The following is a 12,158-nucleotide window of genomic DNA, read 5'->3' as shown; positions in this document are numbered from 1 at the left end:
CTACAGCATCCCAGGTTAGACTTGCCCAGTTTATGGATTTTTCTCTAGTCACTTCTGCAAGCCTTTACCTACCAACATGACTTTCCTTTGAGATGTGATGATGTATTACAAAATGAGGTAATCAACTACTCTTGTTTCCCATATACAAACTATATGTAGACTTAAACTAACAACTGAGATATAGATGGTAGCAGCCAAAAACATCAGTCTCTATGATACTAATGATAATCCTCTTCAAATATTTTCCCCAGTGGACCATATAGTATTTTTAAGGATTGCTGTACGATTTTTTATAGTATAATTTAAAAACCTATTCTAAACATTATGGAAAAGGCAGTGAGTTTAAGTGAGAAGACTTGGTTACCACTAGCCAGCTTTCCCTGCATCACAGACTGTGACTTGGGCCTCTGCCTAGCAGAAAAGAAACTGGACCAGATGAATCAGAAGCTCAAGCAATCTGTTAACCTCTGTAACTTTAGAACTTGAGTGATCATATCAGAGAATTCTGTTAAGATCTTAAACATGGCTCCATTTTTGACTGGTCTAGGATCTGCCCAAGGTCCTGGGAGAAACCTTAAAACACTCTGGTTCACATAATCAGAAAGTCCTGTGGATTCACACTTAGGTTCTAAAGAGTTGCTGTGATTGGAAGTGAACCAAGTCTACCAAATTGATGCCTCCAACAACACACCACAACAGGTGCCTTCCACGAAATTCCCAGTCTATGTCATCCTCTCTGGCCGATGCCCGAGTTGGAGTGAGAGATACTTTCTACCACAAATACACTTCCACAGTTCTCCCTTCCAGCAGTTTTTCCAGAGAGACTTAACCCACAAGCAAATCAGTAGAGGAAAGCAGGCTTGGCAAGGGTGAGTCTAGAGGAGACACTCAGGTTGCAGATGGGCTCAACAGCAACACTACATCTCCAGGCCTAATTATGTAAAGACATTTATGCACTTGAGCTACATGTTTTAGCCTAGAAGATGATTTCATACTTACATTCTTCTCTGATCTACCTATCTAGAGCTCTGGGTCATAAGCAGAAATAATGATGTGGGTAGGTTAGCAAGTTAAGGGACTTGAATTCAGGCTGAATAACTTCCAAACTATACTTCCCCACCCCCTCCCCACAGAATAGGAAGTACAGAGTGCATAAAGGGAATTGCTGGGAAAACAGTCCATGGGGCTGAAGTCTATGGGGTCTAGGCAGGGAACTTGCTCAGCATTGGTTCCAAGATTTGTAAGTATTAATAGTAGCAGTACTTAAGCCTTATAGCATGGGAGAAGTCAATGAAATAAAATAGCTGTTGGAATATTTCTCTGCCCTGCCTACAAGGAAACCAGAAGTTTTCCTTCCATCCTAACAAGTAAAAAGGTGAAACAACTCTTAAAATGAGGTCACAGAGCAATCTGTCACCCATGAAAAGGACAGAGACAGGTGGATGCCACAAATCACAACCCAGAGCAGAAACCAATCCTAGAGACCTGAGTCAGTGCTAGACGTGGAAAAACCAAACTGTGACAAACTGCAGTGGGCTCATGTGAACAACAGTGAAAGGCTCCAGAAAGAGCTATCTCCTGGTCCCAATGGTGAGATTCAGAGAAAAATTCCCTTTGGGTTTGAACTGCACTGGAGCCTTCTTGTTCTTAACAAGCCCTCTCCTTTAGGAAAAAGGGTTTCACAGAGCCTGGCCTTCAGGGGTTTCTTCACAGTCTATTCTATCAGGAGGAGAGAAATGCAGAGAAATGCCACACCACCCACACTCTCCTTAGCAGCATTGGTAAAACTCACAGTCCAGGGATTCAGGTCCACAGAAGCCAAAACACTGATCATGGACTATAGACAAGTCTCCTTGCTTCACTCTGACTCCCTTGTACTACATTACTGAAGAACTGTTTAAAGGAGTTTCTTTCAGATAGTATACCATAACCATTTTCCAGCAAACTACAAGTGGCATTAAAGACAAAAGAAACAAGTTTGAAGCCAGGCCCCTGTGGCTCATGCCTGAAATCCCAGTTACTGGGGAGACTGAGATCTAAGGATTGAGATTTGAAACTGGCCTAGGCAGAGAAGTCCTGTGAGGCTCTTATCTCTAATTAACCATTCAAACATTGGCAGTAGCTCTGTGGTAGAGCGCTAGCCTTGAGCACAAAGAGGCGCAGGCCCTGAGTTCAAGCACTACAACCTACAAAAAACAAACAAAAATGTAAGGCGAAGGGCATACAAGGATGAAATAGACAACATATAAGAACAGGTGTGAGAGGGGTTGGAATGAAGCACACATTTAACATATGTGAGGTGCTAGGTTTGAGCCTCAGCATCAAGAGACTAAATGGCTAGGTACAATGGCTCAGACCTGTTATTCTAGCTGCTCAGGAAGCACAGGTCAGGATAATTGTGGTTGCAAGCCAGTCTAGGCAAAATGTTCATGAGACTCATGAACAAAAAAAGGTTAGGTATACTGGTATAGGTCTGTTAGTCCAGCTACAAGAAATAAAAAGAATCGTAGTTACAGCCACCTGGGTATAAAGCCTTAAGATCATATCTCAAATATAACTAAAGCAAAAGGGTTGGGGGTTTGGCTCAACTGGTAGAGCAGCTACCTAGCAATTGTAAGACCCTGAGTTAAAACTCTAGTACTGCCACTGAAAAAGGATGGGTAACATAAACAAAAAGTTTAAGGAAGAATAAAAAGGAATTATAGAGGTCAAAAACACCACAGCAGTCAAAAATGTCTGATGGAGTCATTAATAGACTGGAGTTCACTGAAGAAGTTCTGATCTTGAGGACATAACAGAAACTTCCCAAACTGAAAGACAAATAAGAAACACAACTGAAAAAAAAGCAAAACAAAAGCAAAATCAATTATTCAAAGAGAAAGAAAAGAAGCAATACTTAAACAACTAACTTTCTTCAGATTAATATCAGATGCCAAACCATAGATCCAGGAAGTTCAGAGAATAACAAGTAGGATAAATGTCTCAAAGTACTCTGGATATATCACAGCTAAACAGTAGAAAATCAAAGATAAAAACCTTGCAAGAAGCCATGGTGTGTGGGAGGAGGACCTATCTGAAAAGGAACCTGGATGAAAATTATTTCTACCTTCTCCTTAGAAACCTTATAAACAAAAAGAAAATAGAATGTTGAGAGAAAAAGCAATCCACCAACTAGAATTCTGTGTCCTATAAAATTACCCTTCAAAAGCGAAGGAGAGTTGGGTGCTGGTGGCTCACACCTGTAATCCTAGCTACTCAAGAGGCTGAGCTCTAAGGAATGTGGTTTGAAGCTAGCCTGGGAAGGAAAGTCTATGAAATTCCATTTAATCAAGTTAAACATAAAAAAAAATGGAAATGACTGTGGTCCAAGTAATACAGTGCTAGGCTCACACAAAGAAGCTCAGGGACAGGAACAGAACTCAGGCTGTAGTGGAAGCCCCAGTACTGAGGAGGGGGAAAAAGTAAAGCCGAGATTAGGGATGGAGCTCCAGGTCAGAACACTTGCTCTGCTATGCATGTGGCTCTAAGATCCATCTAGTTTATGTGTGCTTCCACACACACACACACACACGCACACACACGCACACAAGCAAAAAAAAATCAAAGAGAAGAAAAGAAGGAAGGAAGGAACACCTAACAAAGACTTGGATAAACAAAAGTTGGAGGAGTCTTATGTCAGCAGACTTGGAAGAAACATTAAGTTTTTCAGAAAAAAATGAAATAGCTATGTATGCAAAAAAGGGAAAATGTCATGAAAAAGGATGGGTAAATTAAAAAAAAAACTTCTTTTTTTGCCAGTCCTGGGGCTGGAACTCAGGGCCTGAGCACTGTCCTTGGGCGTTCTCAAGGCTAGAGCTCTATCACTTGAGTCACAGCACCATTTCGACCTTTTTCTATGTATGTGGTACCAAGGAATCAAACCTGGGTCTTTGTGCATGGCAGGCAAGCATTCTACCACTAGGCCAAAGGCCTGGCCCAGGGTGGGTAAATTTTTCTTATTCTAATTGGTCTAATAGACTGTTCAAAATAATAATAGCAACAAAGCCTTTAATTATATATGCTTGCATATGTAAGTAAAATGAATGCAATAAAGCAAGGGATTACTTTACCATGGGATTCTTTTTGTTATGATGAAGCATTTGCACTACCTATGAAGGAGTGTAACAGTACTTAAAGTGGACTTGTGGGTAGAGCAGGGTAGTCTGACTACACATGCATATGTAAAATTTTGTAACAAAATCCTTTTGTATAATTAATGGAAAAATGGTAGGAAAGCAATACAGGTTCTGTTGGAGATCGGGTACTAGAAGACTCCACTGAAAGGGAAGTTACCAGGAATGGAGAGAAATGTTGTATATGGTCCAGGGGTAAGTTCCCCACATGCACATACCTAACATCAGAGTGCTACAACAGCATAGGCAGAAACAGAAATTCAAGGAAAAACATGAACCTCTATTATATTTAGAAACTTTAGCCTTTCTATAAGAAAGAGACAGTCCAGCAGGCAGAAAACTGGTAAGGACTCACTGAACTAAACAGCACTGTATGTGCCAACTAGATATAAGCAACATCTGGACTACTTCATCTGACAACAATACAGTATATTTTTTTAAGCCTACATAGAATACTTTCCAGGTTAGAATACATTCAACATAAAAGCAGAATAAATTTCAAGGGACAGAAATCATACAAAATGGAGCTAGATTTGAAATTAAACACAGGAAAATCCTCAAGTAACTGGAGAATGAATAACACAGTCTTAAATGATGTATGACTCCAAGAAGAAATCTCAAGAGGAATTGAAACATATTTTGAGCTAATTGAAAATAAAAACAGAGCATATGAAAACTTGAGGGATGATGCAAAAGCAGCATCTAGAGGGAAACTCATAGCACTGAATGCATATATAATTACAAGAAAGACTCAAAGTGGCTGGCAGGGTCTCTACCACATAGTAAGCACCAATAACCACGAACATGAGGCTAGTGGAGCAAGGCACCCAATTCCTCCCAGAGAATCTTCTATGGGTGGCTGCATGAACATGTTTGATAAAAGGTACTCTTAGCAAAACTAAAACATTAAAGTGAAAATGATAAAAAGTAATCATTAATTTGAAGCAATTATCTAAAGATCTGAGTCTAAAATAGATAGACTAATGGTCACTTTAGTGTTGCTATTGTTTTCTGTATCTGTAAGGTTACAATAGCAAGTGTAAACAAGCTAACTGTTTAACAGTAGGGAAATAAATGATTCAATAGAATGGCTTATGCTGGATGCTGTGGCTCATGCCTGTAATCCTAGCTACTCAGGAGGCTGAGATCTTATGATCATAGTTCAAAGCCAGCCTGGGCACTAAAGTCCTAAAGTCTATAAGACTCTTATCTCCAATTAACCACCAGAAAAAACAGAAGTGGCATTATGACTCAAGGGGGAGAGTAGGGTGGTAGCCTTGAGCTAAAAAGCTCAAGGACAGTGCCCAGGCCCAGAGTTCAAGCCCCACGACAAAAAAAGAAAAGAAAAAAGAAGAAAAGAAAAGACTTAGATCCATTAAAAATAATTAGCAGAGGCAGAAGTGAGGGGATGGCTTAGTGGTAGAATGCATGCTTAGCATGTGCACAAAGCCCTGAATTCATTCCGAGTACAGTGGGAAAAAGGAATACTAATTAACAAAACCATGAACTAATCCTCCCCTTCCACCACAGGGCGGAACAGGCTAAATGAAGAAGAGCAGAATGCAATATTGTACTTGTTCTGGGATATTGTTGCAGTTTTAGAAATTTACTCAGGCATACAAACAAGGGACAGAAAGGTATAGGAAAAATAGGAACTGTGAATAATGGGAAGCACGGACAGTAAGAGATCCTTAAAATGATTTCCATTTTGGTCAGAATGCTGCTAGCATTAAAAATAAAATCTCAGTGGGTCAATGTGCTTGCTAAGTATCAAGGACAAAATGACAACATCAGTTATCCTCAGGGCAGCTGGAATGAGTTTCTATTGCACAGCAATTACCTGCAAGCTGGGCAGTGACTGCTTGGAAGGGCAATTTCCGGAACACATCCACTAGGGGCTGTACTTTCCTTATGTTGACTAGCTCATGCTTGCCATAGTCCAACTCGTACACAGACACTAGGCCGTTGGTCAGGATTCCTTTTAAAAGCACCCTGTGCCACCTAGATGTACAGTGAATTAAATAGAGAAAACATACCAAGTCAATACCTATTAAGGATAAATAAATCTTTTCTGATAAATGCAAGGAGTAGCTATCAAAATATAAAGCTATATCGTGGAAGTTTTGTTTTTTGTTTTAAAAAAGCAATTGTTACTAATTGTTCCCTTCCCCCCACAAAGACCACTACTCTCTACTGCCCCAGCACAGGTAAAACAAACTGGTTTCCATCAATAGCACTGTCTTTCAATTACATAGGAAAATAATAGTGGTCTATGTTTTTATTCCATAAATAAGAAATACAGAGCAGTAAAGAGAAAGGCTCAGAACACCAATGTGTTGTATTCCTATTAATTCTTTTTTCAAAACTAGCTGTTTTGATTAAATTGCCAATTCCAGTGCAAAGCATCTCTGGAGTTCTTTAAAAGCACTGATTATAAGGATCCACTCCAAAGATTCTTATTCAGGAGAGGCATGCGGTAAAGAAAGAAAATCTCCTGCAGTAAAGAAAGAAAATCTCTACTAGTAATTGATTTCCAAGTGTTAAAGAGACAGATTTGGAAAACGTTATTTTTTTTAAAAAAAAGCATTTGAAATTCCTGTCTTGACCTAACAATATAGTTATATAACAACACAGTTAAGTAAACAGTCAAACATTTAAAGCTGGACACCAATGGCTCATCCCTATAATCCTAGCTACTCAGGAGGTTCATCTGATGATAAGCCTGAGCAAGAAACCCAGTGAGATTCTTGTCACCAATTAACTTCTAAAAAGTCAGAAGTAGAGCTATGGCTCAAGTGGTAGAGTGCCAGCCTTGATCCAAAAAGTTCAGGGACAGTGCTCAGGCCCTGAGTTCAAGACCCAGAACTGGCACACACAAAAATAATAAACACTTTATATTGACTTAGTTTATTAAGCCTACAGAATATTAGCTGTGTTCTTATTTGTAAAAACTCCTTTGATTATTTGGGAACAAATTAGCTGATTAAAAAAAAGTAGTCCTGGGATAGGGGCTATTCAGGACTCACCAGTAATCACCATTAATTTGCCCCTCTGATGATAGTTAACATTTAGACTTGTATTATAATTAAATTACCCTCCAAAGAACTCTAATTGAGAAAAATTTACACAAATTGAATTACGCAAAATTAAAAATGTCAATGACATAATAAAGTTGAAAATCTTGTGACATGTAGACCGTATGGTTTTCAAAATGAGTTATTATGCTTTTCATATTTCAGAGTTAAAAATTAGAATTTTTTTCCTCCTATGAAAATGACTTTATTTTACCTATGCCTTGCTGCCTAAAGAAGGTGGTGGGAAAAGCAGTCTGCCTAAAACTCAGTTTGGGGATCTGTATATATATGTTTCTATGAGGAAAAGGCACAGGTCCTTAAGCCACACTTTTACAAACAAACTTGCTGGTTTCCACTACAATTCTGGCATGGGAACAAGACAGTGGCTATGTCATCTCCCAGAGCTCTACAGATCAGAGAGTAGATTTAGAGGGCAAACCTATTGGGAAGGATGGGGATATAAATGTGCCATTGAGAGAAAGCAGATGCAAATGTAAGAAGTGAGGTTTTTGAAGCCCAAGGATAAAGAACAAGGTAAGGCTCTGCCACTCCCATACTGCTGCTCCAACAAACTGACAGTAATGAACAACCTATGTCGGGCATCTTGTCCTCTTTCCACAGATAATTTCTCTCCTAAGGAGAAATCCATTCATCAATGAATGATTAGAATGTAAAGTAAGCTTATTATACTAATAATCTATTAATATTCATAACAGGAAAAGACCTGAGAGAAAAAATTCTATATAACAAAAGATAATAATAATTATGATTTCTCCATGACAGATTATATGGCATAAGAATCCATGATACCCATATGACATTCAGATGTTAAAAAATAATTCTTTTCCATGTGGTGAAACATAGGAAAATACTCAAAGCATATGTTAAGGTTGAAAAGCAAGTTCAACTTCACATGTAATAATAATATACCAACTACATAAATACGCATACAAACAAACTAGGAGAAATACACAAGTAGTTTAACAAGCACTATATTTAGGTGGTTAACTTTAGTTTCTTGTACTTTTCAATTTTCTACAATGTATACTTAAAAAAATAAGCTGGGCAAGGTGGCTTATGCCTGTAATCCTAGCTACTCAGGAGGCTGAGATTTGAGGATTGAGGTTCAAAGCCAGTCTGGTCACTAAAGTCCATGAGATTCTTATCTCCAATTAATCACTAGACAACAGGAAATGGGGCTGAGGCTCAAAGGGTAGAACAATAGCCTTGAGCTGAAGAGCTCAAGGACAGTGCCCAAGCCCAGAGTTCAAGCCCCATGACCAACCAAAAAAAAATAATAATAATGTTAATGGGGCCTGGAGTATGCCTACTGGTCGAATGCTTGCCTAGCATGCATAAAGCCCTGGGTTTGATTCCTTTCCTTGGTAATGTATACACAGAAAAGCTGGAACTGGCACCATGGCTCAAGTGATAGAATGCTAGCCTTGAGAAAGCTCAAAGATAATGCTCAGGCCAAGAGCTCAAGCTCTTGGCAAAAAAAAAAAAAAAATTATTTAAAAAATGTCATCACTTTACATACTTAAAAAGTTGTTGATTCCACAATAACCATTTTCATTCCAGATTTCAGAGGCCCCATCCCCACCCCAATAATATCAGAGCCCTTGGTATCTCCTGCATGTTTACAGTTCTGTCCCAGGACTTACTTATTTTCCACTTTTGCAGCATACACTTGGTCTTTCTCTACCGCTACATGGCGCTCTTCAGACATGCTGTAATACAGAATCATTTCTTCCATAAGAACCTCCAGCTTATGAATTTCTTGCCAAGGCTGGATGACAAAGTGGCCTGGGTGACAGGCCACGGGCACATATACATCCATGTGTTCCCCGGGCTTTGACAAGTGGACAGGAGGTGGCAGCTCCTCCGTGGAAAAAGGGCTGGTGTGATCTACCACAGACTTTTTGATGATTTCTGGGAAGCTCTTTCTGAAATTCTCTCCAGTGCCGCCTGACAGGGGTGTGCCACCCAACATGGGGGTGCCACCCAACACTGGCATGTTGACTGACACAGGTGTGTTGCCCAATACAGGAGTGTTGTTAGAAATGGGTGTACTGCTGGACACTGGTGTATTGCCTGACATGGGTGTGCTGCCATTTCTGCTGCTAGGAGAGCTGACTGGACTGGACACAGCACTCAGAAACACATCCTTCTGATGCTTCCACAGGTCTGCGTTTGTAATCTGGCGATTAATACTGCGATGTGGGTCAGGGAAGTTCTTCGGAGTAAATAAATACACATAGGCAACCCCCTTGGTTTCATCTACTTTGGTGACCTTTGGAAAACAAGAAAGGACATTTAATGAAATCCAATGGATTCTGAGAAGCAGTCATTAACTTTAAGAGCTAAGATCCAATATTTTACAAAATTTTGCTAAAATTTATTTTAATTAAGCAAAGATAAATTTATCTATCACAGCCTAGAAATAAATTGACTCAAGTCAAAACAGTCTATAGAGAAACCGCCATCATATGGAAATGAAAACTCTGAGGAATCCTGGATCTTGTTAGAGGTCATCACCACTGACAGAAGGAAGTGAGTCTATGTAACGTGATGGAATCTTTTAGATTAATGACAACTCAAAACACTCAGAGTGGGGAGAATAGTTATCATGAGTGCCCAATTGCTCACCAGCAGCCAGTTTCAGCAATCAAAATGACTGCAAAGATGGCAACATGTCCAACAAGCCTCCTGCTTCAGACCGTAGATCACTCAGAAAGAGGGACTAACATCTCCACTTGGAGACTGCTGGTCAACATTCCTTGTGTGTTCCTTGAATTCTTCCTCAACCCTCACCCTTCCCCAGTCACAACCATAAAGAGCAAAAGAGGCAATCAAGTCCCCGTGAACAGGCCAATATGACAGTTTTGCATCTTTGCCCAGACCACCTGTCAACCTCTCCTCTATCTCTGTAAGGGATTATCAAGCCTCAGTAAGGCAAACCTCCCACTGCCATGTGTCCCAAAGGCTAAGTGTCTGCTAATGACTCTCATTAGCTCCCCTAGTTTGTCTTAAGAAAGTGTCTGCATCTAATTAGTATGAAGGACACACAGACAGGAAGAGAGAAGACACCATGAAGACATAATCTAAGCTAGGCTTGGTGGCTCACACCTGCAATCCTAGCTACTCGGGAGGCTGAGATCTTAGGATTGAGGTTCAAAGCTAGCCCGGACACTCAAGAATGTGAGACTCTTATCTCCAATTAGTCACTAGAAAATGGGAAGTGGGGCTGTGGCTCAGGGGTACGTTAGTAGCATTGAGCTGGAAAGCTCAGGGACAGTGCCCAGGCCCAGGGGTAGGGTGGTAGCCTCAAGCTGAAGAGCTCAGGGACAATATCCAGGCCCAGAGTCCAAGACCCATGACCCACAAAAAAAATGACATAATCTATCTACAACAATTTCCTTAAATTTTTAATTTAAATTTTATTTAAATGTATTCTTTAAAGTATTGGTATACTAGCTACTAACTTATTTTGAAATAAAGTATTATGTTAAAAAGTAACCATTACAGGGGCCAGGAGTTTGGCCTAGTGGTAGAGTGCTTGCCTAGCATGCACGAAGACCTGGGTTCGATTCCTTGGTACCACATACATAGAAAAAAGCCAGAAGTGGTGCTGAGGCTCAAGTGGTAGAGCTCTAGCCTTGAGAAAGTCCAAGGCCAGTGCTCAGGCCCTGAGCTCAAGGCCAGGACTGGCAAAAAAAAAAAGTAACCATTACAAAGCATTTTTATTGAGCATCGAATATCCTTTTAAAGGGTTTAAAAGTAATACAGGAACGAGAGGAATCTTTTTAAGTAAGACACAAATCATGAAATAACTATATATGGAGTCATCTCTTTAATATAAATGTATCTATTGTGGAAACACCCATTATTACAGTAGGATAAAATGCTTTCACAAAAACTCCATGAGCTGCCTATTCCCCAGCTCCAGTTCCTCTTCTAGACATACCAGCACCATCACAGTAACTCACCTTAATGCTACAATCTGAACAGTTCAAAACAGAATCTCTTAGCCAAAGCACAGCATCCGGAGTCCACATGCCAATAGATTTTGGAAGATCAGCTAAGCAGCACTTTATAGCCTGAGAGCAAACACAACAGGAAAACAAATAACAGCTTATGAATACTGTCTATTTTCCTATAAATGAGATGTTCCCAATATAGACGACAACAGCTGATAATAGACATCATGGCTCTTTGTTTAAAGCTGTGTTCTTGTGTGTATTTATGTCACCACAGTGGCCTTTACTCTTCTTTTGAGCTGGGAGTTTTACTATGCACCAATCACTCCATAATACTTCAGTGTGGTGGGAGCTGTGACATCATTTTACAGTGAGACAACTCAAGAGACTAGCCTGTGGAAGACCACAGAGCAAAAAAGGCAAAGCTCATATGTATCTATATTTTCCTGCATAGTCTGATTAAAAATGAAGTGTTACACTGACTCTTTTGTGAGTACTCTCAGCATATCTGCGTGCTCCACTCTGTCTTGTGAGTAGCTAGTGGGTACCAGGCATTTGTGCTCACCTCTTTGAAAGAGCTGTGATGAGACTTAGGATGGGTGGAAAAATTGGAACTTCATGGGTACTGCATGCCTCATTTCCCTCAATGCTTGTTGCCTTCCTGTTTATTTCCAAGATACTGCAGAATGCTCATGATAGACAGAGTAAAGGGTGACCTCAGGGAACCTTCAGCAGCACACTAGCCTTTGAACTGATGGAGGCTACTCTGTGATGGCATGAAACTCTAAGTCCTCCCTCCCCTCATCCCCACCTTCCACTGGGCTCCAAACCTCTCCTTGTGTCAATTCAACTGGAAGGCAGGAGGTCACTCAGAGAAGATTGCTCTGTAGTATCTGCAGGGACCATGGGCAGTGGTGGAAGGGAGGCAGCCT

General features: G+C 40.2%; 1 protein-coding gene across 1 annotated transcript in view; it reads right to left on the bottom strand.

The window, feature by feature from the left end:
* Tdrd7 (tudor domain containing 7) overlaps positions 1–12,158 on the bottom strand; it is a 57,108-nt gene that overhangs the window by 799 nt on the left and 44,151 nt on the right. The window contains exons 15-17 of the mRNA XM_090330288.1: positions 11,236–11,346; positions 8,911–9,539; positions 6,013–6,173 (exon numbers count right to left, since the gene is read on the bottom strand). Of these exons, the coding sequence (XP_090186414.1) occupies positions 6,013–6,173; positions 8,911–9,539; positions 11,236–11,346 (901 nt within the window). The remainder of the gene's footprint in view (positions 1–6,012; positions 6,174–8,910; positions 9,540–11,235; positions 11,347–12,158) is intronic.

The sequence above is a fragment of the Megascapheus bottae genome, chromosome 3 (assembly GCF_031878675.1).
Source record: "Megascapheus bottae isolate mThoBot1 chromosome 3, mThoBot2.hap1, whole genome shotgun sequence".
NCBI classification, from domain to species: domain Eukaryota; kingdom Metazoa; phylum Chordata; class Mammalia; order Rodentia; family Geomyidae; genus Megascapheus; species Megascapheus bottae.
This window is presented reverse-complemented; position numbering and strand designations above follow the sequence as displayed.